We start from the raw sequence: 26774 nt of genomic DNA, 5'->3' as shown, positions 1-26774 counted from the left end.
CCTCTGGGTCTTGTTGGGGGGGGGTGTTGTTGTGCTTGGCTGTTTTGTGGGGTCTGATCAGACTCGCTCAGGATGGGGGAGTCATCACAGAGAGCGCTTTTCCTGCTGTGCTCGCTCTCTGATCCCATATAAGTCCAGCTGGAACTGCTTGAGGATGCCCTGCACCATTACTGTCCTAGACTTGTACACATTGACAGGAGATTGTTTCAATTTCCTTAATATCTAGTATTCTGAGTTTCCACCCTGGGCCAATACCCTCTTCTCTTGACACAGTGCTCCTCTAGCACTGTGCCATGCCAGGGGATGGTTTGTGTGGAAAATTAAGTTGTTTACGTTCTCCTCTTTGTAGTCGTCAACAAATAGTGTCTCTGGATTGTCCTTAATCGTATTTTTGTACTTATTCCGTGCAGTATTTTTAATATCCAAGTGGTACTGTGATGACATCTGCACAGGGTTAAGCCATAGCGCAGGAGGGCTTCAAAGGCCTCTGCATTTGGGTGGGGGAGGCTGTGAAACACTCCTGCCATTGTTAGGCTCAAGAGTTTTCATATCTCACTTCAGTGCTAATTTAAGTTGCAGCCAGGTCTGTTCTGTCCTAGCAACTTGGTAGGCTTATTTACTAGGCTTTACATTGACAAAATTACCTAGAGATTGTCTTTGACTTTTTCAGAAGTAAGTAGGTTCAGACTGAACATTACTCACTCAGTTGTGTGTTGGATGTTATTTCCATGTTTCCTCTGTGGTTCTTCTGCAGGTTTTGGTTTGTTAGAATTTTTTTTGTTGATAGTCCTTAGTAGTCAGAATCCATTCCGGTAATTTTGTCCAAATCAAGGTTTTCGGTATGGAATTTTGATGTAGAAGGTATAAGTCCTGTATAAATCCTTGTGGGAAAAAATCCAAGTTTATCTACATTATTCCAGCTATAATTATATTTTTTTGCAAAAGTACTCAGGAACCCATGACCCCTCTCTCTCTCTCAGCAACAGCCTGCCTCGCTTCCTGAAAGTCATCATGGCACAGTGAAATATAGTGTTATAAAGAGAAATGCCATGGCAGCCATAGTGCAAATTAGAAATTGCCCAATATCCTGCAACCAATACATTTTCACACATGACATCGTTTTCAAAGTAGCCCCATTTATTAGGAAAACCACAGACATGGCAACCCTGCCGACCATTGTGTATTGCTGCATTCGCGACCACCATATTGCACGCTTCATTGAATCACTTTATTACGCAACAAATACGGAATCAACTGAATAGGACATTGTCATCTATGGTTTAATTACTTGTTTTCATAGAACCAGCTATGAAAGAAAGTACATTTTTACTAATTGTGTTGCGCAAGAGCAGAGAAAAGCAGTCACGTGCCATTATCAGCTGAGCTGTCACACGTGATGGCCAAACTGCACCTAATAAGTGTAAACCACAGTACATTGTGAATCAATTATTAATTGCATTGCAAAAAGTTAGTTTGAATCATAGGATATTTACTGTCCATAAGATGCAAGCTACTTGGATCAACAGCGGTCCAACTTGCTCTTCTTTCAGAAGGCACTATTACACAATTGTATAGCATGAAACCAGGTTCACTGCAAACACATAGGCATTAAATGATTCAATACTTTATTGAGTTGCAAAAAGGATACGTTTTTTTTTTTACATTCACTGATTAAAAATCAAGAGAAAATAATTTGATAAGACAAGATCATTTAAAATGTTGTATACAGACAATACAAAGAAATACAATTCCATCATATTGTATATAAGAATATTCTGTTCAGTTTGTTTTACAAACTACTAAGGTATGATTTTCCAATACTGTAGCAGCCAATACATAATGGAACACCTCCAGTGAGGGTAGAGGAATGTAATAAATAAATACTTAATTTTCTCAAACAAGCCACATCAATGACAGTCATTTAAAACAAGGAAACAAAGGATGATTTAACGCCAAAGGAATTCACACAGTACCTTCGTGATCTTTGTTGATATTCATTTTGATTTTGGTAAACAAATTGCATCGTAAACATTGGTCAACTTCTGCACAGTGGGTCATGCCGCTATTTGAAGGAAGGTAAGTTTGGCACTTTTATGCTGATGTCTCCAATGTTGATGTTTCTGGGCATTTCGGGAAGGTTCATGTTCTTTACGGCAGATACGGCACGTGCAGGTGCACCTGCAATACCAGCCTACACACAAAACACAGAGTTAAGAGTCACCAGAAACGCTTACAAACATATTGCACGTTACAACTTTCACACCACCAGACCTACTCACAATGGACAGGGACACACAACTCCACAGTACTAAATATAAAAGCACTATACGGACAACAGACAAAATGCAAAGCATCAACTATTAACAGACGTGTGCAAATGTACATTCAAATGCCTTGCTTCATATGCACATGCATTATTTAGTTCATTTATGATTTACATCACAACCAGAGCCAATTATGAATCAACTGTGAGAACATAGTGCTACATTCATAGATCTTGAAATATTCAATAGTATTGACTTTTAAAAAGACGGAGGCAGCATTGCTTGAAAAGTGAACCCACCAAATTCTTGAGGACTGATAAGGATACAAATGCAAGGAGAATTGGGTAAAGAAGAAAAAAATTGAATTTGAGATGAGAAGGAAATGAAGCTATAGATAAGTATAGAATCTTTATTGAAATCCCAAAAAACAAATTTGAACATGACTATAGTGAAATATCTTATTTATTTACGCGTCTTAGGAAAGAGGAACGAACTAGAGCAATATCAGATGGCCTAAAGGAAATTATCACATTGCACTAAGATTTATTTTGCTACATATTTATATTTATGTGAAAGGTTCTCAGATTAAAATTGTTCTCTGTGAAATACAATTCAGTATAGTTTCGTAGTCCTTTTTCTGGCCATTCCTAAAGTACAATAAACAAACTGTTTCACTGAAAGTGGATTTAAAAATGTGGAAACATTTTCAAGGATATACAGTGCATTCGGAAAGTATTCAGACGCCTTCCCCTTTTCCACATTTTGTTACATTACAGCCTTATTCTAAAATTGATTAAATATTTTTTTCCTCAATCTATACACAATACCCCATAATGACAAAGCAAAAACAGGTTGAGACATTTTTGCAAATGTATATTTTTTTTTAACAGAAATACCTTATTTTACATAAGTATTCAGACCCTTTGCTATGAGACTAGAAATTGAGCTCAGGTGCATCCTGCTTCCATTGATCCTCATTGAGATGTTTCTACAACAAGGTAGTCCACCTGTGGTAAATTCAATTGATTGGAAAGGCACACACACCAGTCTATATTAGGGCTGTGGCGGTCACAAAATTTTGTCAGCTGGTGATTGTCAACCAAATAACTTCTGGTCTCACAGTAATTGACCTTTAACTTCTTTGGGGTAGGGGGCAGTATTTTCACGTCCGGATGAAAAGCGTGCCCAGAGTTAACTGCCTGCTACTCAGCCATAAAAGCTGGAATATGCATATTATTACTAGATTTGGATAGAAAACTCTGAAGTTTCTACAACTGTTTGAATGATGTCTGATTATAACAGAACTCATATGGCAGGCAAAAACCTGAGAAAAGAATCCAACCAGGAAGTGGGAAATCTGAGGTTGGTCGTTTTTCAACTCATTCCCTATTGAAGATACAGTGGGATATTGGTCATGTTGCACTTCCTAAGGCTTGCACTAGATGTAAACAGTCTTTAGAGCCTTGTCTGATGCTTCTACTGTGAAGTGGGGCCGAATGAGAGTGGATTGAGTAAGGTCTACCATGAGCTGAACATGAGCTGACCATGCGCGTTCATGTGAGAGCGAGCTCTGTTCCACCGCACTTCTGAAGACAAACAAATTCTCCGGTTGGAACATTATTGAAGAATTATGTTAAAAACATCCTAAAGATTGATTCAATACTTCGTTAGTCATGTTTCTACGAACTGTAATATAACTTTTAAAACTTTTAGTCCGTACTTTCCACTGGACTTGCACGCGCGTCGTGAGTTTGGAAAGTGTACTGAACGTTAGAACAAGGAGGAATTTGGACATAAATGATGGACATTATCGAACAAAACAAACATTTATTGTGGAACTGGGATTCCTGGGAGTGCATTCTGATGAAGATCATCAAAGGTAAGTGAATGTTTATAATGTTATTTCTGACTTCTGTTGACTGCACAATAAGGCGGATATCTTTTTGTCTTGATTGGGCTCTGAGCGCCGACCTCAGATTGCATGGTTTGCTTTTTCCGTAAAGCTTTTTTGAAATCTGACACAGCGGTTGCATTAAGGAGAAGTGATTCTAAAGTTCCATGCATAACACTTGTATTTATCAACATTTATAATGAGTATTTCTGTAAATTGATGTGGCTCTCTTCAAAATCACTGGATGTTTTGGTACTACTGCACGTAACGTGCCAATGTAAACTCAGATTTTTGGATATAAATATGAACTTTACCAAACAAAACATACATGTATTGTGTAACATGAAGTCCTATGAGTGTCATCTGACGAAGATCATCAAAGGTTAGTGATTCATTTCATCTATATTTCTGATTTGTGAATCCTCTCTTTGGCTGGAAAAATGTCTGTGTTATTCTGTGAATAGGCACTCACCTAACATAATCGTTTGGTTTGCTTTCGTCGTAAAGCCTTTTTGAAATCGAACACTGTGGCTGGATTTACAACAAGTGTATCTTTTAAAATGGTATAAAATACATGTATGTTTGAGGAATTTTAATTATGGGATTTCTGTTTGAATTTGGCGCCTTGCAGTTTCACTGGCTGTTGACGAGGTGGGACGCTACCGTCCCACGTACCCTAGAGGTTAACACAAACACCGTTAGCATCTCCTGGCTTCCACACAGTCTACAAGTCACTGATGCAGACCTTTGGAACATCTACATTTTAAAAAGTTTAATCAATCCATGTAATATAGCCTACACCTTAACAATAAATCCATTATTTTAGACAGGTCTAAAACATGATATGAAGAAAATGTAGTCTATTTCAGAAGAACAGAATTCCAAACTCAGTTGTCCTTATGTTAGGTCCTGATCTGTCTATGCCATATGGCTGAGGGATACACTAGTTCATTAAGCAGAGAACGTTTGCTTAGAATTCCGTGGCATTATTTTATATTATGAAGAATACAATTGAAGAAACCAATTGAACAAAGCTGAATAAAATAGAAAGGATATTTTCTCCAAACGATGAGGAAGTGCGCACATGTGGCTAATCTGTGTTGAGAGGTTAACAAAGAAATAGGTACCCCTATATGCTTAATTTAAAATTAGGTAACTTTAGTTCTACAAACGTTGGGGTATGTTTTGATTTTTAATACATTGTAAGGCTGCTTGAAAGGCATGACCTCTGCTTTGTTTTTGGCGCAGGCTGTACACACTTCAGTCTCTCATTCACAATTTGACAAGCATTTGATAATCCCTCAAATTTCCCGGCGGCATCCCCTGTGTGTGGCCGAAACGCCCCCTAAAAAAATATATATATAATAATTATAATTCCCTTCTCCCGAGTGCTCCAAATCTGGGGAAGGGTACCAAAACATTTCTGCAGCATTGAAGGTCCCCAAGAACAAAGTGGCCTACATCATTCTTAAATGGAAGAAGTTTGGAACCACCAAGACTCTTACTAGAGCTGGCCACCCAGCCAAACTGAGCAATTGGGGTAGAAGGGCTCTGATCAGGGAGGTGACCAAGAACCAGATGGTCGCTCCAGAGTTCCTCTGTGGAGATGGGAGAACTTTCCAGAAGGACAACCATCTCTGCAGCACTCCACAAATCAGGGCTTTATGGTAGAGTGGCCAGACGGAACCCACTCCTCAGTAAAGGCACATGACAGCCCGCTTGGCGTTTGCAAAAAGGCAACTAAAGGACTCTGACCATGAGAAACAAGATCTTCTGGTCTGATGAAACCAAGATTGAACTTCTTGGTCTGAATGCCAAACGTCACATCTGGAGGAAACCTGGCAACATCCCTATGGTGAAGCATTGGGGTGGCAGCATCAAGCTGTGGGGGTGTCTTTCAGTGGCGGGGACTGGGAGACTAGTCAGGATCGAGGGAAAGATGAACAGAGCAAAGTACAGAGAGAGATTGTTGATGAAAACCTGCTCCAGAGCGCTCAGGACCTCAGACTGGGGCGAAGGGACAAGTCTCTGAACGTCCTTGTGTGGCCCAGCCAGAGCCCGGACTTGAACCCGATCAAACGTCTATGGAGACCTGAAAATAGCTGTGCATCGACGCTCCCCATCCAACTTGACAGAGCTCGAGTAGATCTGCAGAGAAGAATGGGAGAAAAAATACAAATACAGGTGTGCCAAGACGACAAGGCTGTAATCACTGCCAAAAGTGCTTCAACAAACTAGAGTCTGAACACTTAACTGAAATATTAAATTTACTTCTTTTTTTAAATTTGCTAAATTTTCTAAACACCTGTTTTTGAGTCGCCGTTATGCGGTATTGTGTGTAGATTGAGGATTTAAAAAAAGGCTATAATATAGCAAAAAGTGAAAAGGGGTTTGAATACTTTCCGAATGCACTGCACTGTAATATATTAGAATTGTAACAACTCAGTGGAAACACGCTGAGGTAAGGACTTACTTGTTGGTAATGGGGAGTGACAAGGTTCAGTGTTTGTAAAATATGACAATGTTCAATCTAATGTTTGATTATTAAAATGTACAGACAAGTGTATAGCGACAGCTATTCAATGTGAGAATTATTTCCATAGTATTACCTAATGACATCATTCATGTGGGGAATTGCTGTAATACTGCATCACAGGACCATCTCAATTTAACCAGCATGGCTACCACAGCATTCTGCAGTGATACACCATCCCATCTGGTTTGCGCTTAATGGGACTATCATTTGTTTTTCAACAGGACAATGACCCAACACACCTCCAGGCTGTGTAAAGGCTATTTTTCCATGAAAGCAGAGTGACGGAGTGCTGCATCAGATGACCTGGCCTCCACAATCCCCCGACCTCAACCAAAATTGATGGGTTTGGGATGAGTCGGACCACAGAGTGAAGGAAAAGCAGCCAACATGTGCTCCGCATATGTCAAACTCCTTCAAGACTGTTGGAAAAGCATTCCAGGTAAAGCTCGTTGAGAGAATGCCAAGAGTGTGCAAAGCTGTCATCAAGGCAAAGGGTGGCTACTTTGAAGAACCTCAAATATATTTGGATCTATTTAACACTTTTTTGGTTACATCATGATTCCATGTGTCATTTCATAGTTTTGATGTCTTCACTATTATTCTGCAATGTAGAAAATAGTACAAATAAAGAAAAACCCTTGAATGAGTAGGTGTTCTAAAACTTTTGACCGGTAGTGTATATTTCCACACTATGAGGTTAGTACTGTTAGGTTAGGTTAGTACATTTCACCATAATGTGAAATGGTGAAAATTATGATAATGCCCTTTTAGTGTAATTGTGGTTTGACATGCCTGGTGAAATCACCAGGTGGTCAATTAGTTGATAGACCAATAAGAAAAAGGCCAAACCTCTGCCATTAACAGTTATTTTTCAGGTTTTCCCCTCCCTACAAAATTCTTAGAAAAATTGCTGTTTACTAAGAACCTGTTTATTTTTGACCATTTTAATATATATATTTTAAATCACAGTAAGGTACTTATGTTACCCAGAAATTGTTTCATATTGGAGATAAAAACAGCTGCATTGGGCCTTTAATTAACAACATCGCAATGAAATACATGGAAGTTTCAAATGATAATTGATAACATGTTAGCCAAGTAATTTGTGGTTTCAATGCTCCTTTTAGGTACCATTGATACATTTTAGGGTATGCTGTAAAAATATTTAGATGTTAGTGATGTCATTTTGTTATTAAGTGGTCAGTCTATGGAAAACTACGGATAGTGTAAATAAATTTGGGAAGTTACAGTACTTGTTGGAAATTTAGCAGTACCTGTGTCTACCTGTCCTGCCTGGGAGACTGAAAGATAAATGTCTGTAAAGAGAGAAGAATGGAAAGAACTAGAAAGGGTCAGGGGAAAAGAGGAATGAGGAATGTTGTTAAAGCAGATCAAAGAAATTACAGTTTATAAAAATAGAAAGTGATGAGACCTATCGTAGACCGCATTCATAGACTGCACTGAGAAGCCTCAACACCTCCAAAGGCATAGCAACACTTCTGATGTTTCATATTGATGAGCATGTGAAAGTGAACTAAATACAGCCGATCATTCTTCACCAATTTGTATTGATTTTTTTTATTACACACTACTAGGAATTGATGTTGTTTACGTCATTATTTATGGCTCTGAATTAGCGTTAAAGTTTGAATGATCATGACTATAAACACACTGCGGTCTAGGGTAGGTCCAAGAAGGAAAAGACGGAGCCCATCTGATGTTTGTTGAGCAGTCAAAGACTTGGCGTACAATACAATAATGATTCCATTTCAAATCAACCACACAATACGGCCAAAAGTTGTTACCAAAGCATGGATTTCCATTATTAGATACAGCCACATTGCTACAGTGAGGTAATATCTGTAAATGTTAGCCAATGGTGCAGCACCAATTTGATATAAAGATAAGTTAACAGCAAGTTACACACCCGTAGGACTTTTGAGTCACACCATGTAACCTTACATTGTGCAGTAAGCAAACAAAACCTAAAATAACTCCTCAAAAGAACTTTGATAAACATTTGTGGCTTTTAAATATTTGGCTTCATATCCATTTATTTAACTGGAATATTTTGTGTGTGTCAATTTAAAAATACACCGGGTCTTGTATTTAGATGGATCAGAATACAGTCATAATGGCATTGTTCTGCAATTGGTAAATGGCAATGATTCCATAAAATTATCTCTGGCTGTAACAATCGGTTTTCATGAATGATGAAATTTAGAAATTGTTTTCAAAGAGATCTGAGAACAAAGAAATGTCTAGGCCTTAATATCTAGACTTGAACATCGAATGTCGTTAATTCAACATCGCTCTCTGACCACAACTAACCATTCAACAGCCATAGAAACACTACCACCATCTCCCCGTTTAAGCAAATACGTCAACACGAGATGTCCAGTCTGTAGAGTGGGATGAGCAATGCATCTCATGAGTGTGTGATTGTTGAGGATCAAGATTCCGCAGATGCATTGGACAATGTGTAAATTTAGATTCCAAAGAAGAGACAATCGGTGTCTGTGATGATGATTATAACTTAGGGGTAGGAAGGAAGATAAATGTAATGCTGTGTGGTTCAGCAGTGCAGTAGCGGAGGGCCAGAGAGCACAAACACTCAGAGTCAGGGCACTGGAGGGGCATGCAGGTTCCAGCATACACACATGCCTACACATACCTGGAGTATGAGAAGTCAGAACGAATTACTGCCACTCTTACCTCTGATTTCTCCATTTTGTTTTGGGCGTCCACCTGTGTGATGATCTCATTCATGTTGGTCTCTAGCACCATTCCTCCCATCACCATCTCTGCCAGTATATTGTGTACCTACAGGTTCAATCCAAAATGTTCTATTTATAGGCTCTTCTCAGACTGCGAAAACATCCTATTGCTTTCACCCAAAAGAGATGTTTTAGGGGGGATTATTTTCTGTGCCTTTCACATATTTGTAACCTGCTGTAGAGAAAAGGTTCTCACAAACTCGCTCCTCTGTACACATGAATATCAATGTCATCTCTGTGTGTGAAATGCTGCACCCTGTGCAGAAAGTACTGTAATATCCTGCTTCGCTGCCACAGACTTGGCTAGACATGCCCAATAGATTTTCTTGTGACAAGAGCCAGCAGGACTGAAGCATTGTCACAGGGATATCATTAAGATGACGCTGATGGACACAGCCGCCCTGTTTCTACAAGGATTTTGCTGCATACAAGCATTTCGCTGGACCCGCTATAACATCTGCTAAACTGTGTACACGGCCAACTTTGATTTGACGGGAGATGAATTCAGACAGTCTTACAGTAAACAAATGACACTATAACACAGTGAGTTTCTATGGGAAGTCAGACATTCATTGTGAGCATTTAATGCCGCTGTTTGGAGCAAGGTTGACTTACATCCTTGGTATAGTGAATAAAAATGAAGGATGAAATAATAGGATATAGTTGATAAAATAATTCTCTACCTTGTCCACGTGGAAAATTAAGTCAAGTTCACAAACATTCTCAAAGCATTTGTCCAGGGTTTCCACAAACACCTGTGGAGAGACGATCACATTCACTGAACAGTGTAATAGTTTTTGGTGGACGGTAGATTATCTAAAATTGTGGTACCAAAATGGTTGTAGTTGAACAATGTATATTTTTTCAAATACAATTCCCCTAAGACTTTGGAAACATTACCTGGATAAGGTCAAGGATGCCAAGCTCACTCTCCGAGGAATCGACGCAGAATACGAAGTAGAGCGTAGCATAGTGTCTGTAGATGAGCTTGTTCTCTGACCCACCGATCAACCTAACGACACAAAAACAAAATGAAGGGACAATCAAAACTCTGAACAAGGGTGTACTCATTAGTGCAAACCGTAACAAAACCTTTGCAATGAAAACGTGTTTCTTATTGGGAAAATTCAGGTAGGTCCTGTCCAGCCCGTTTGCATGAGTTTGGAGTCTAGTAAATAAACACCAGTTGGTGTGCGTTTGCCTGGGATCTGTGAAGACTGGCATGCATGTGGAAGTGAGCCACGGTTGGTTAACAGAGATCAATGCAACAACAAGCCATCTGCCCTGTGTGCTTACACTACAAACTGACACGTCAGCAGCACTGTCTCCTAGTACTTCACCTCTACATCTCTACAAGTCCACACGACAAGGGGCACACACTCACACGGCACCAATCAATGCATGGGATAGTCCAGTGTCATGTTAATTAGTCAACACACACATTCCATGATGTGAAACACAGCCAAACATGCTGGTATGATGAACAAGTAAAAGGGTCACGTGTCTAGCGCAAGTTAAGTCCAGGCCAGGTACAGAAGCCTTGAACAATCTTTGTAAGGCCTGGTAAAAACATGTTGACCCGGATCTGCTTGAGCAACATCATACTTGCTGATGAGCATAAACAGCAGCAACAATCATATACCAGGGATCCCAGGGGGTTTATTTACTAGGAACCAAAAAGAAAAGAAGCAAACAGGCCAAAACAGAGGGAGACTAACCTGAACTTGTCCAATAAGAAAGGCTCATTCTCGACGCAAAACATTTTTCTACGGTGTGCACCAATGATCACACCCCAATTGTATTATTCTGTCATGTGAGAGGGAGGTTCCATAACGCAATAGCCTGCATCATGAATAATTAAATCATATTTAACTATTCATGATGATCCAATTTCTCTCCCCACCAGCTGGCCGCTATCTGATACCACTCTCCCTCTGTCCCTTTGGTCTCCCATGCAGTGCAACGTGTCATGGGGACGTTGCATCGTAAAAAGCTGATTCAACTCGTGGAGCGTTTTGTTGAGCAGCCCACATAGTGAGATCAAATCGTTGGTTTGTATCAGTTGTACATGACATTGAAAGGTTATGCATTTCATTGTTACATGAGCAGGAAATGTTAAGACAAAAGCCTTCTATATCAATAGGGTCCAACATAACATGTGGGGGTTATTGTTTTCAGTACCTGTGGACAGTTTATGACGTCTTAAAGAAATCTCTTACATTCCACCTTCTAGGAAATTGCAGACATTCTCATCCCTTTTGGATACCAGATGAAATGTTTCTCTGATGATTTGTTGTTCTGTGTCTTCACTCTGTGGAACATAAAGGACAAACAGTCAGTGTGGATGAGAAAACAAAAATGTAAAGCTTTTGGTATAGGTCTGCAGAACATTTATGTTTAAAACTATCCATTCTTTTGTTCTGATAATTTACTGATGGCTGAGACTACCATATGTACACACTAATAACCTGGAAAAGTAGTAGTACATCCAAATGGTCACATAACCATGTATTTTTTGAAGAATTGAAAGCAGTAACTTCCCTCAATGTACTACCCTCGATGAGCTTTACTGACTAGCACCAATATTTTATTTTTATTCAAAATAGTTTGAAGATACACTACATGACCAACAGTATGAGGACACCTGCTCAAACATCTCATTCCAAAAGTCATGGGCAATAATGTGGAGTTGGTCCTTTGCTACTATAACAGCCTCCACTCTTCTGGGAAGGCATTTCACTAGATGTTGGAACATTGCTGCAGGGACTTGCTTCCATTCAACAGCAAGATCATTAGTGAGGTTGGGCACTAATGCTGGGCGATTAGGCTTGGCTCGCAGTCAGCATTCCAATTCATCCCAAAGGTGTTTGATCAGGTGGAAGTCAGGGCTCTGTGAAGGCCAGTCAAGCATTTTTTGCAGTAAAATTATATGCAAAATGTACATTTTGACTCAGTAACAGAGAATTGGGATTTATTTTCTTTCAGCATCTTGAGAGAATGAATGCGCAGTTAGGGACCGTCAGCAGAGTTGGCGGTGCTATCTTTATTATCATCATAAAAGCAAATTGTATTTCACATACTGTGGGGCAAAAAAGTATTTAGTCAGCCACCAATTGTGCAAGTTCTCCCACTTAAAAAGATGAGAGAGGCCTGTAATTTTCATCATAGGTACACTTCAACTATGACAGACAAAATGAGAAAAAAAATCCAGAAAATCACATTGTAGGATTTTTTATGAATTTATTTGCAAATTATGTTGGAAAATAAGTATTTGGTCACCTACAAACAAGCAACATTTCTGGCTCTCACAGACCTGTAACTTACTTCTTCTTTAAGAGGCTCCTCTGTCCTCCACTCGTTACCTGTATTAATGGCACCTGTTTGACCTTGTTATCAGTATAAAAGACACCTGTCCACAACCTCAAACAGTCACACTCCAAACTCCACTATGGCCAAGACCAAAGAGCTGTCAAAGGACACCAGAAACAAAATTGTAGACCTGCACCAGGCTGGGAAGACTGAATCTTCAATAGGTAAGCAGCTTGGTTTGAAGAAATCAACTGTGGGAGCAATTATTAGGAAATGGAAGACATACAAGACCACTGATAATCTCCCTCGATCTGGGGCTCCACGCAAGATCTCACCCCGTGGGGTCAAAATGACCACAAGACTGGTGAGCAAAAATCCCAGAACCACACGGGGGGACCTAGTGAATGACCTGCAGAGAGCTGGGACCAAAGTAACAAAGCCTACCATCAGTAACACACTACGCCGCCAGGGACTCAAATCCTGCAGTGTCAGACGTGTCCCCCTGCTTAAGCCAGTACATGTCCAGGCCCGTCTGAAGTTTGCTAGAGAGCATTTGGATGATCCAGAAGAAGATTGGGAGAATGTCATATGGTCAGATGAAACCAAAATAGAACTTTTTGGTAAAAACTCAACTCGTTGTGTTTGGAGGACAAAGAATGCTGAGTTGCATCCAAAGAACACCATACCTACTGTGAAGCATGGGGGTGGAAACATCATGCTTTGGGGCTGTTTTTCTGCAAAGGGACCAGGACGACTGATCCGTGTAAAGGAAAGAATGAATGGGGCCATGTATCGTGAGATTTTGAGTGAAAACCTCCTTCCATCAGCAAGGGCATTGAAGATGAAACGTGGCTGGGTCTTTCAGCATGACAATGATCCCAAACACACCGCCCGGGCAACGAAGGAGTGGCTTCGTAAGAAGCATTTCAAGGTCCTGGAGTGGCCTAGCCAGTCTCCAGATCTCAACCCCATAGAAAATCTTTCGAAGGAGTTGAAAGTCCGTGTTGCCCAGCAACAGCCCCAAAACATCACTACTCTAGAGGAGATCTGCATGGAGGAATGGGCCAAAATACCAGCAACCGTGTGTGAAAACGTTGTGAAGACTTACAGAAAACGTTTGACCTCTGTCATTGCCAACAAAGGGTATATAACAAAGTATTGAGATAAACTTTTGTTATTGACAAAATACTTATTTTCCACCATAATTTGCAAATAACTTCATAAAAAATCCTACAATGTGATTTTCTGGATTTTTTTTCTCATTTTGTCTGTCATAGTTGAAGTGTACCTATGATGAAAATTACAGGCCTCTCTCATCTTTTTAAGTGGGAGAACTTGCACAATTGGTGGCTGACTAAATACTTTTTTGCCCCACTGTACATAAAATTTGCATCCAAGCTGAACTGAAATCTTATTTAAAAAATTGTTTTAACAGCTTTTATTTTCCTTAAAACCAGTCAAACTGATGTAATTTGGACATTTTGCACAGAAAATCATTCCTGTTTTGTTTTAGTTTTTTTGCATTTTCTCCGCGATCCCTAAACATCTATGCTGAGCGAGAGAAGCAGAGATGAAGAAAAAAAAACTGATGTCATCTAACATTAGATTGGAGCATTAACTTCTTTCAGCTAGGGGGCAGAATTTGTATGTTTGGAAAAATAACATTCCCAAGGTAAACAGACTATTTCTCAGGTCCAGATACTAGAATATGCATATAATTGACAGATTTGGATAGAAAACACTCTAAAGTTTCCAAAACTGTCAAAATATTGTCTGTGAGTATAACAGAACTGATTTTGCAGGCAAAAACCTGAGGAAATCCAACCCGGAAGTGCCTTTTATTTGGAAAAATCCCTGTTCCGTTGCCTGCCCCTCCATTTACAATGACTTCCTCAGGCTGTGACCAGGCTTTAGACATAGTTTCAAGCTTTTATTTTGAAAAATGAGCGAGATTTTTCAAAACGCGTCAGGTGTCCTTTGATTAGTTACTGCGCGCGAGAGATCTAGCTCGACATTTTCTTTCTCTGTAGTATTGAATAGGTTACCGTCCGGTTGAAATATTATCGATTATGTATGTTAAAAACAAACTGAGAATTGATTATAAAAAACGTTTGACATGTTTCTACGAACATTACGGATACTTTTTTGAATTTGTCTGCCTTTCAGGACCGGAACGAGCCTGTGGTTTTCTGAACATAACGCGCAAACCAAATGGCAGATTTTGGTTATAAAACTAAATCTTTATCGAACAAAAATAACATTTATTGTGTAACTGGGAGTCTCGTGAGTGCAAACATCCGAAGATTATCAAAGGTAAGCGATTCATTTTATTGCTTTTCTGACCAAGCTAATTTGCGGCTAGCTGTTCTTACTGTTTTGTCTAGTGATTGATAAACTCACAAACGCTTGGATTGCTTTCGCTGTAAAGCATATTTTCTAAATCTGACACGATAGGTGGATTAACAACAAGCTAAGCTATGTTTTGGTATATTTCACTTATGATTTCATGATTCATGAAAATTATCCCGCTAAAGGGATCCGTGCGTCAAGAAGTTAAGGGAAGTGATACCGAGATGGGGCTTATTTCGGACATTAGATTCTGATCAAGGAACGCATTTCACTTCTAAAGTGCTACAAGCGGTACGTAAGGCTTTGGGAATCTCCCATGCTATTCATTGCCCGTATAGGCCGCAAGCGGCGGGGATTAGTGATTTGGCGATAATGGGAAAATCTATGTTATCCTATTGTCAGAAAATGACCCATGCGTTGCAATGTGTATTATCCCAGGTGAAAGCAGCATACGAGGAGCAGGCGCCAGGAGATAACCGAGAGCACAGGCTGACTCCTGGAGAGCGAGTGTGCATCAAGATCCACCAGGCGGGGGTGCTGGGACGGCGTTGGTCAGGACCATGCACCCGCAGCGGTAAAGACCACAACCTCTACTCGGTGGGTTCACACTTCTCACGTGAAACGATATCCCGCAGCATAATGGGCGAGTTAGAAGTCGCCATGATAGTTGAAGCGAAGCTAAAGTGAGAGAGGATGAGTCCACTGTAGACAAGCAGTTGGGTTGGGTCTGGGAGCTATTTTAACCGACACAGTTTTGGTGTCTGTTGCTTTGATGGTTACTGAACCATGTAAATAAGATAGTCAATCTATTAGCATAGAATGAGTTGCTAAATATGAAGACACGAGAATGCATTGGGGTAAAGTCGGTACTAACGCCACGGATACTAGACAGGTCACTCATCACAAAGGTCTGGTGATATGGGTGGAGACACTTGATAACAGAACTAGCACATTGGACGTAGGTTGTTCTGAACGAGGTGTGGTTTTGTTACAGACAGGAGTGTGGAAGGAACATAATAATACTGAGAGTTTAAAGAATGAAACTAGATTTTCTCTGTTGCCACAGATGGAAGTCATGTGCCAGGGTTCTAGATCAGCTGAAGCTCAGTCGATAACTTTCAGACTAATGTTACCAGAACTCAAAACATTTCAGGAGTTTGATAGCGTCGACACAATCATTGCGCTGACGATGGAGTAGCAAAGGATAGTGTGGGGGAAGTGCTATCTCGTAAAAGGAGGTTTTATTTAATAGCCCTTTAGTGCATTACTGGTGAAGTGGTCAGAGAAAGTTTCAGACAACGGTAGACCACGAACCTGGGGAAAGATAGTTTGTTGGGGTATTTATACTCTGGACAACATCCTAAGGGGGGAATATGGGAACCAAACTACTCTTACTATTAAGCGTAAGGGGGAAGAAGATGCACATGAGCAGATGAAGGCATACTTGCAGACTCATTTAGGGGCAGAACTAGTGACAAAGACCAACATCCATCAGTGTAGATGGTATGCTGGAGAGGTCACGGGTCAGGCCTACGGAGTGTTAGTTGCAAATTCTGGCAGGACCGATATCAGTGCATTCTATGGAGTCCCAAAAACCAAGGCGTTAACGTTACATGGAATTGGCAGAGCAGAATTTAATATGACTGGGGCGGAAGTTTGTGTGTCTAGTAAATTAAGGAAGTGGGTACTAGAGTCTCTGGGGAACGATAACTCCTCTATGTATATTGTTACAGGAAATAGCTCGTAGGAAAGGGAGGACAGCTAGTTGTGTACAATATAGGGACTATTATGGAGATGAATTGAACGTTACACATACCCAGATCATGGTGAAAGTAGTAGAGACAGTGTTGTCATCTCAGACACTTGTCAACTTTTAGTAATGAGTTTGTCACAAAAGGCATAACACTTGAAAGAATAGCCACAGATCCCATCTTCTGCAGAGTGTGATTAAGAAACATGTGACTCAGAGTTTGTGTCTGGATTCTCTTCCAACGCCACTAATTGCTCCCCCATTTCTGACAGCTAGTAAATACTTGACATACCTCCCAGAAGATTGGGACCGAGTGACGGTAAATGGAAAGTGTCAGAAGGTGGCTGCTTATCAACCGTTGGGACCCAAAGTCTACACCGTAACAAGGGTGTTCACAAACGGGTGGAGTGTAGATTGGCCTTGGGATGAGTACCTAACTTAAGCACAGGAAAGTATTATCCACAGGTACCAACTGTAGCAGAACACAGGAGGTCATTGGAGATGTTGGTGGCTAAGGACCAGGGAATGAACTGGGAGACAGGTAAGGAGTATCTGAAAGGTTCAGTCCTAAGTAAACACGAAGATAATCGAAGATACGGTGGAAATTACAAGATTACGTTAGAATGCTATTATTGCATCAAATGGTTGTTTCATGCAACAGAAAAAGGGGTTGTTAGATCGCTCATCTGTGTGTGTTCTACTGAGGATGGGCCTCTGGGAGATAACACTGACAGGAGATTTACAATGTCTTTTGGGTGATAAAACCTAAAGGGACCCCATTCCAGAGCATGAGTTAATGTTTCTGTTCTATATGGTACCAGGGAGAGAGAACTGTTTTTACAGCAGATACTGTCTGCTGTGAATTATAAGTATCTTTCATACAAATCTTAACCTTGTTACCCATTCTTTACATCTGTTCGTCATGTAGGTTGAAAGGGGTGTATTTTAGCTATAAAGGACCGTCGTACTTTTGTCTCGGGGCTCTCAACGAATCATCCGAGGGTGATTCGTCGACCAGCCATCATTATTGTAGGGCACTCAAACATTTCACTTTATGTGTGTGCATTGTATTGACCTGCTCCCTTATTAATAAGTGATTAAAGATTTAGTTTAAGTATAACTGAGTTGTGTGTGTCTCTCCTCATTTGATAGTAAAGAAATTAACCACCACAAACAGCAGGAGAAAGATTCCAGGCAATAGCTATTCTCACGGCAGTCGCTGTAGGGACAAGAACTGAAGGAGCAGTACTAGTAGGATGAAGGATGCTATATTGACAGCATGGAACTGGACTACTGCGCAAATGAGGGGTGTTGTGAGATATGTGTCAGGAGCAGTGTTAGTAATAGCAGGGGTTACTTTGGTGATATTGTTGGGATATCATGTGCTGAGGGCATTGATGTTAAAACGACTACGCAGTGTTGAGTTAACCTCAGGATGAGGTACAATTGATAAGGCTACCGCACGTATATCGGGTGGCTATGGAGGAAGGTGATGAGGAGCAAAGTGAGAATGACATGGCTTGGGAACACCTCTTAGATCCTGTAGTCTGACTGGGAAGACTGGGAGAAAGCACGAGGAGGCTTTTTAGGGCTTCCATTTTTGCCAACCTCAGCAGAAAAATATCCTCAAGGCATAGTCAGGCTAAGCGAGAGGATGGGATTTGTCATGTTATCAAACTTTGGGTTGTCATGCATATATAATTCTGCATATCTTAACACGTTATTAATGCTGTTATGTTTTAAGTGCCTTTTTGTTGCTTTCCAAGTTGTGTGCTATCACTCTCTTAGGAACCAGGAGAAAGTGGAGAAACTAAAAAGCAGCTCCAGCTGAAGTGTAGGAAGCCAACTGCTTCAGCTGGAATGGCATTCTGTTGTGATGGGATGGAAATAAGAGTGTGCAGGTAGAACAGAGGCCATAAGCCTAACAGTGAATGTTAAATCATGTTTCATTTTTTTTGTTCATGTTTATTATTATTATTGTTTGTTCATTTATAAGTAATTTTCAAGTGTGTGTAATGTTGAACAGTATGGAGTTAAAATGTTCGAAACGGGGGACTGTTGGATTCAGGGTTAAACTTGGAACATTGCTATCCAAGAGACTGGTTTTTACATCAGAAGTGAATGGTTATCTGTAGGAGCCAGATGGCTTTGGAATGTGCTGGGTGGACGGGAGGAAGTCACAGGATTGCTATAGAGGATACGGATGGACATCTGTGGATTAGGTAAAAGAAGGGTTGAGGTCAGGTCAGATCCCCTTAAGGGAGAAATTATGGTTTATTACCCCATTACTTCATCCTTCTGTCGAACCATAATTGATGTAAGGATTGGAGAGAAGGAGGAGTGCCTAAATTGGAGTATATATATATACACATACTTGTGGTGGTGGAAACATGTTTCTTCTAATGCAGCTGTATTGATCCTCTGGGAATAATTAAACTTGGTTAAGCTTTCATAGCGTCCGTTGAGTTATTTACTCTTGAGATTTAGAACCACACCCCCCCCTTCAAATTAGTGGACTCGGCTATTTCAGCCACACCCATGGCTAACAGGTGTACAAAATTGAGCACACAGCCATGCATTCGCCATAGACAAACATTGGCAGTAGAGCAGTGACTTTCAACATGACACCGTCATAGGATGCCACCTTTCCAACAAGTCAGTTCATCAAATTTCTGCCCTGCTAGAGCTGCCCCAGTCAACTGCAAGTGCTATTATTGTGAAGTGGAAACGTCTAGGAGCAACAACGGCTCAACCACGAAGTGGTAGGCCACACAAGCTCACAGAACAGGACCGCCGAGTACTTAAGCGTGTAAAAATCATCTGTCCTCGGTTGCAACACCCACAACAGAGTTCCAAACGGCCTCTGGAAGAAACATCAGCACAATAACTGTTTGTCGGGAGCTTCATGAAATGGGTTTCCATGGCCGAGCAGCCGCACACAAGCCTAAGATCACCGTAAGCAATGCCAAGCGTCGGCTGGAGTGGTGTAATGCTTGCCGCCATTGGACTCTGGAGCAGTGGAAACGCGTTCTCTGGAGTGATGAATCACGCTTCACTATCTGGCTCTCCGACGGATGAATTTGGGTTTGGCGGATGCCAGGAGAACACTACCTGCCCAAACGGACAGTGCCAACTGTAAAGATTGTTGGCGGTGGAATAATGGTCTGTGGTTGTTTTTCATGGTTCGTGCAAGGCCCCTTAGTTCCAGTGAAAGGAAATCTTAACAGTACAGCAAACAATGACATTCTAGACAATTCAGTGATTCCAACTTTGTGGCAACAGTTTGGGCCTGTTTCAGCATGACAATGCTCCTGTGCACAAAGCGAGGTCCATATAGACATTTTTGTCGAGATCCGTGTGGAAGAACTTGACTGGCCTGCACAGAGCCCTGACTGCGAGCCAGGCATAATCTCCCAACATCAGTGCCCGACCTCACTAATACTTGAGGCTGAATGGAAGCAAGTCCCTGCAGCAATGTTCCAACAACTATTTTTTTTTTCTTTATTTAACTAGGCAAGTCAGTTAAGAACAAATTCTTATTTACAATGACGGCCTCCCAAAAGGATGAGGGCTGGGATTAAAAATGTAATGTTTTATTAAATACAAATAGGACAAAACACACTACATAACGAGAGACCTAAGACAACAGTTTGCATGGCAGCAACATATGACATTTACATTTAAGTCATTTAGCAGACGCTCTTATCCAGAGCGACTTACAAATTGGTGCATTCACCTTATGATATCCAGTGGAACAACCACTTTACAATAGTGCATCTAACTCTTTTAAGGGGGGGGGGGGGGGGGGGGGTTAGAAGGATTACTTTATCCTATCCTAGGTATTCCTTAAAGAGGTGGGGTTTCAGGTGTCTCCGGAAGGTGGTGATTGACTCCGCTGACCTGGCGTCGTATGACAACATGGTAGCAACAACATGGCAGCAGCACAAAACATGGTACAAACATTATTGGGCACAGACAACAGCACAAAGGGCAAGAAGGTAGAGACAACAATATATCACACAAAGTAGCCACAACTGTCAGTAAGAGTGTCCATGATTGAGTCTTTGAATGAAGAGATGGAGATAAAACTGTCCAGTTTGAGTGTTTTTTTGCAGCTCGTTCCAGTCGCTAGCTGCAGCGAACTGAAAGGACGAACAACCCAGAGATGTGTGCGCTTTGGGGACCTTTAACAGAATGCGACTGGCAGAACGGGTGTTGTATGTGGAGGATGAGGGCTGCAGTAGATATCTCAGATAGGGAGGAGTGAGGCCTAAGAGGGTTTTATAAATAAGCCTCAACCAGTGGGTCTTGCGATGGGTATACAGAGATGACCAGTTTACAGAGTACTGAGTGCAGTGATGTCTCCATTAAGGAGCATTGGTGGCAAATCTGATGGCCGAACGGTAAAGAACATCTAGCCTCTCGAGAGCCCTCTTACCTGCCGATCTATAAATTATGTCTCTGTAATCTAGCATGGGTAGGATGGTCATCTGAATCACGGTTAGTTTGGCAGCTGGGGGGAAAGAGGAGCAATTACGATAGAGGAAATCAAGTCTAGATTTAACTTTAGCTTGCACCTTTGATATGTGCTGAGAGAAGGACAGTGTACCGTCTAGCCATACTCCCAAGTACTTGTATAAGGTGACTACCTCAAGCCCTAAACCCTCAGGTGGTAGTAATCACACCTGTGGGGAGGGGCATTCTTCTTACCAAACCACATGGCCTTTGTTTTGGAGGTGTTCAGAACAAGGTTAAGGGCAGAGAAAGCTTGTTGGAGAGCGTATAACACAAAATCCAGGGAGGGGCCAGCTGAGTATAAGACTATCATCTGCATATAAATTATGAGAGAGCTTCCTACTGCCTGAGCTATGCTGTTGATGTAAATTGGGAAGAGCGTGAGGCCTAGGATCGGGCCTTGGGGTACACCCTTGGTGACAGGCAGTGGCTGAGACAGCAGATGTTCTGACTTAATACACTCTTTGAGAGAGGTAGTTAGCAAACCAGGTCAAAGACCCATCAGAGACACCAATAGTCCTTAGCCGGCCCACAAGAATGGATGGGTCTACCGTATCAAAAGCTTTGGCCAAGTCAATAAAAAGAGCAGCACAACATTGCTTAGAATCAAGGGAAATGGTGGCATCATTGAGGACCTTTTAGGTTGCAGTGACGCATACATAACCTGAGCGGACACCAGATTGGATACCAGAGAGAATACTATATACACATCAAGAAAGCAAGTCAGTTAATTATTAACAAGTTTTCCCAACACTTTTGATAAACAAGGCAAAATAGAAATAGGCCTATACCAGTTAAGATCAGCTTGATCTCCCCCTTTAAATAAAGGAGAAACCGTGACTGCCTTCCAAGCAATGAGAACCTCACCAGAGAGAAGAGACAGGTTAAAAAAGGTCAGTGGAAAGCCTTCCCAGAAGAGTGGAGGCTATTATAGCAGCAAAGGGGGACCAACTCCATATTAATGCCCATGATTTTGGAATGAGATGTTTGACGAGCAGGTGTCCACATACTTTTGGTTATGTAGTGTATTTTAAAAGTTGAGACTTTGAGGACTATAATAATTATGGCTTTGATATCATACAAACAAGCTAAACGTGCACTTCACATTGCCATATCATAAAACTCCTGTAATATACAGTAGATGTTTATGATAACCATGTTTGATCACATGGCGTTTTACCCTGGGTTGTTCTGAACCGAATGAGCCTGTTTGTTGTATTGTGGGGAAAAAAGTGCCGCAGACCATGCATCTCAGTGCACTCGACTCCATTCTATACGCACCAATATTACGAGCTGCTTCTCTTAATTTCTTAGTGAATGCCTAACACTAAAATAGTATTTTATAATTTATCTTTTATAATAAGCTTTCAAATTATGCCCACCTGACCCAGAATGTGATTTATAAAAATGGACCGGTTTGGGATTGCGTAAACGGTAATTATGTAAAGGCGAAGACGCACGCTTTTGCCGAAGTCTTAAGGCATCTGCATACTAGGTTCGGTTTGCTCATAGCAGAACCCTACTAGGCGAAGTGAACATCCGCGTCTCGCATACTCGCTTATAAAGAAAAGCAGCAATAATTCAGTTTTGCCCCTCTTGCGACGCCGTAGTCAGTAAACAGTTCCTTAAAATAGTCTGAATTGATCTAACTCAAGAAATCTGTAATGAATTGACGTATTTGCCGAGGCAATTATATATATATACACACACACACAGTGGGGAGAACAAGTATTTGATACACTGCTGATTTTGCAGGTTTTCCTACTTACAAAGCATGTAGAGGTCTGTAATTTTTATCATAGGTACACTTCAACTGTGAGAGACGGAATCTAAAACAAAAATCCAGAAAATCACATTGTATGATTTTTAAGTAATTAATTAGCATTTTATTGTATGACATAGTATTTGATCACCTACCAACCAGTAAGAATTCCGGCTCTCACAGACCTGTTAGTTTTTCTTTAAGAAGCCCTCCTGTTCTCCACTCATTACCTGTATTAACTGCACCTGTTTGAACTCGTTACCTGTATAAAAAGACACCTGTCCACACACTCAATCAAACAGACTCCAACCTCTCCACAATGGCCAAGACCAGAGCGCTGTGTAAGGACATCAGGGATAAAATTGTAGACCTCTACATGCTTTGTAAGTAGGAAAACCTGCAAAATCGGCAGTGTATCAAATACTTGTTCTCCCCACTGTATATACAGTTGAAGTCGGAAGTTAGCCAAAAACATTTCAACTCAGTTTCACAATTCCTGACATTTAATCCAAGTAAAAATTCCCTGTCTTAGATCAGTTAGGATCACCACTTTATTTTAAGAATGTGAAATGTCAGAATAATAGTAGAGAATTATTTATTTCAGCTTTTATTTATTTTATCACATTCCGAGTGGGTCATTCTACAATGTAGAAAATAGTAAACAATTAAGAAAACCCCTTGAGTGAGTAGGTGTGTCAACTTTTGACTGGTACTGTAAACTGAACAAAAATGTAAAAGTGTTGGTCCCATGTTTCATGAGGTGAAATAAAATACCCCACAAATGTTCCATATGCACAAAAAGCTTATTTCTCTCAAATGTCTTGCACAAATTTGTGTACATCCCTTTTAGTGAGCATTTCTCCTTTGCCAGGATAAGCCTGACAGGTGAGGCATATCAAGAAGCTGACTAAACAGCATGATCATTACAGGTCCACCTTTTGCTGTGGACAATAAGAGGCCACTAAAATGTGCAGTTGTGTCACAACAATGCCACACAACAATGCCACAGATGGCTCAAGTTGAGGGAGCGTGCGATTGGCATGCAGATTACAGGAAAGTTCACCAGAGCTGTTGCCAGAGAATTGAATGTTAATTTCTCAACAATAAACTGCCTCCAACATTGTTTTAGAAATTTGGCCAACCGGCCTCAACCGCAGACCATGTGTTAACCACATCAGCCCAGGACCTCCACATCCGGCTTCTTTACCTGCAAGATTGTCTTAAACCAGACACCCGGACTGAGGGGTATTTCTGTCTGTAATAAAGCCCTTTTGTGGAGAAAAACTCATTCTGATTGGCTGGGCCTGGCTCCCCAGTGGGTGGGCCTATGCCATCCCAGGCCCACCCATGGCTATGCCCCTGCATTCATGTGGAATTCATAGAGTAGGGCCTAATTTATTTAAATTGACATTTCCTTATATGAACTCAATAAAATCGTTAACTGTTGCATGTAGTGTTTATATTGTTCAGTATAAAATGAGTTTGGAGTGATAACATGATTAGACACATTCTCATAATTCATTGTAGTCTGTCAAGTGATGACTAAAGAAACAAAATGTTTTTAAAAAAATCAGTTTGGGGGATCAACTACAATCACATGTAATAAGGCAAAATGGGTGAACGTTCCCTTAAATTGGTTTTGGGAAACCGGCCCTGGTCTCAAATTACAGTTTCAGAATATGACTAGTACCGTTAGCTAACAAGTACTGTTGTTTTCAATAATGATGCAGTTAATTAGCACAACTAAGTTTTAGCTAACAACATTGCCATAGCTAACTATTTAACGTTAGCTAGTTGTCAGCCCAAAAAGAAATGGCTAATGTTAGCTAGCTATGTCGTCACATCAAACAAAGCTTTTGTATAAGTAACGTTACGAGAATCCCAGTGTGGTTAGCTAGCTAGTAACTCTTTAACTTTACTGGATTCGTAACGTACAGTAAGTAACGTTATCTAGCTAGATAATTTAAACGTTAGCTGTGTGACAGATTTGCTTGCTATTAACTGTTACTAGTTAGTAGATTATAAACAACCGCATACTCACGTAATGCTCGTAGAATTTAGAAAGCCGAGGTTTTCCATGGTTGTTGAATATTAGTATGGCTTTAATCATGATGTTCTGTTTTATGAGGGGCGAAGAAAAATGGTATACCTGGGACGCTGAAATCCGTTTCAATCTTTCTAGCTAAAACGGCTAACAAGCTAAATTACATGCCGCTTCTCAATCCAGTTTTTGCGGAAATACTCCACGTCAAAAACCATTAATCTTCTTCTAACTACAACAGCCGTGGTGGGTCAAACTGCGATGGTAAACGTTTCATTTGACCAGTCAGAACTCAACCTCTCCACCTCTTTCAAGACACTTGAGACAGCTGGAGATGTCCCATTTTACTAGATCTGAAACCACTGGATAGTGTTACCAAAATGGCGGAAAAGTCCTAGCGATCTTCTTCTTCGTGTAGTTTTCCCAGCAGACTAATCGCTTTATTACATGTTGCTGCCTTTCACAGTGTGAATAACACATTTTCTTTACAACCCCTGTAGTTCTTCTGCACTAAAATTGCTGTCACTCAAAAACGTATCTGCTGTTTACCCACCAAATCAATCTTCTGAGATTTCCATTTAATCTGTGCGGTACAATTAATGACCATAGCAATAAATCTGACTTTATAAAAACTCATCCTCTCTGGTTCTGTCTTTTCATGCCTATGCCTACTTACTTTGGGGCTTGCAGTCAAATAACTCACCCTTGGGATATCCTTTATTCTTTTCACTGCTTCTGCATAGGAAACATTCTGCCCCACTCGAAACTCTGGCAATCTCAACCTGTCTCTCTCTTATAGTGCACTTCGGATCTCCAGCTGCATGGGCTTTCTCTATCACAACTTTACACTCCATCTGACTATGCCCTCCTGCACATTTCTCACATCGTGGGATCTCCCTTCTACACACTGCTGCAACTGAATCCTTAGCTGAATCCTTAGCACCTAAAGTTCGGTACAGGCCCTCACAGAATAGCAAATGTAAACGAACCTGACCATATCAGGTAGAAAATATGTGTCAAAGCTCAATGAGACAGACATGTTTTTCTCAGTTACGCCATTGAGTCTAAGTCTCAGCAAACGGTGGGCGTCACAAACACCAGGAATATTATTTTTCATTTGATCCACCTCTACCCCACTAATCACTCAGGTTGAAACCTGAGACGCATGACTCGAAGCGGCAGCTTCCTCTGGGTGGAGGATGCACAAAACATTCCGAACAATTCCAAATCTCCAAACTTTCACAGATGTAACCATTCCCAGTTTGTCCTTAATTAACCAAGCTTGACACAACGTATGGGTTAGCCAAAAAGCAAGAATTCACTCTTTCCAAAAATGTCACTCCTACCAGTCCAAACTGCCAACTGACTCTATTTCAAGATCCTCAAGAGAGCAAATAGACTTATAGGTAAGTTTACTTGGTTTGTATCCAGGAGACCAAGGTATGTACTCAGGAGACGAAGGTCTGAACTTAGCGCCATTCTTGCGCCCTCACGTCATAGCACTTCTTCTTAGCCAATCAGAAGAACACAATCTTTTTGCTTACACCTAACATACGGGTATCTTGAGGGGCCATCAAGAA

The 26774-nt window shown here is 40.8% G+C and overlaps 1 protein-coding gene across 5 annotated transcripts; it reads right to left on the bottom strand.

Annotated features, from left to right (window-relative positions):
• Positions 1 to 1608: 1608 nt before the first annotated feature.
• On the bottom strand, positions 1609 to 26340 carry LOC139545792 (AP-3 complex subunit sigma-1). 5 transcript variants are annotated; one of them, XM_071353966.1, is made up of 8 exons: positions 25195 to 25591; positions 11688 to 11779; positions 10369 to 10480; positions 10152 to 10223; positions 9407 to 9514; positions 7966 to 8033; positions 2564 to 2577; positions 1609 to 2191 (listed from the first exon to the last, which is right to left on the bottom strand). In XM_071353966.1, the coding sequence occupies exons 1-8, from the start codon at positions 25261 to 25263 to the stop codon at positions 2055 to 2057; spliced, it is 672 nt and encodes a 223-aa protein (XP_071210067.1). In that variant the 5' UTR covers positions 25264 to 25591; the 3' UTR covers positions 1609 to 2054. The 5 variants fall into 5 exon arrangements, with proteins under 5 accessions (XP_071210067.1, XP_071210070.1, XP_071210071.1 ...); XM_071353969.1 differs by lacking the exon at positions 2564 to 2577; XM_071353970.1 differs by lacking the exon at positions 2564 to 2577 and having other exon boundaries at positions 7966 to 8007.
• Positions 26341 to 26774: the final 434 nt, after the last annotated feature.

Source organism: Salvelinus alpinus, chromosome 19 (assembly GCF_045679555.1).
Source record: "Salvelinus alpinus chromosome 19, SLU_Salpinus.1, whole genome shotgun sequence".
NCBI lineage: Eukaryota > Metazoa > Chordata > Actinopteri > Salmoniformes > Salmonidae > Salvelinus > Salvelinus alpinus.
The sequence above is the reverse complement of the archived record's forward strand: the minus strand, read 5'-3'. Positions and strand labels throughout refer to the sequence as shown.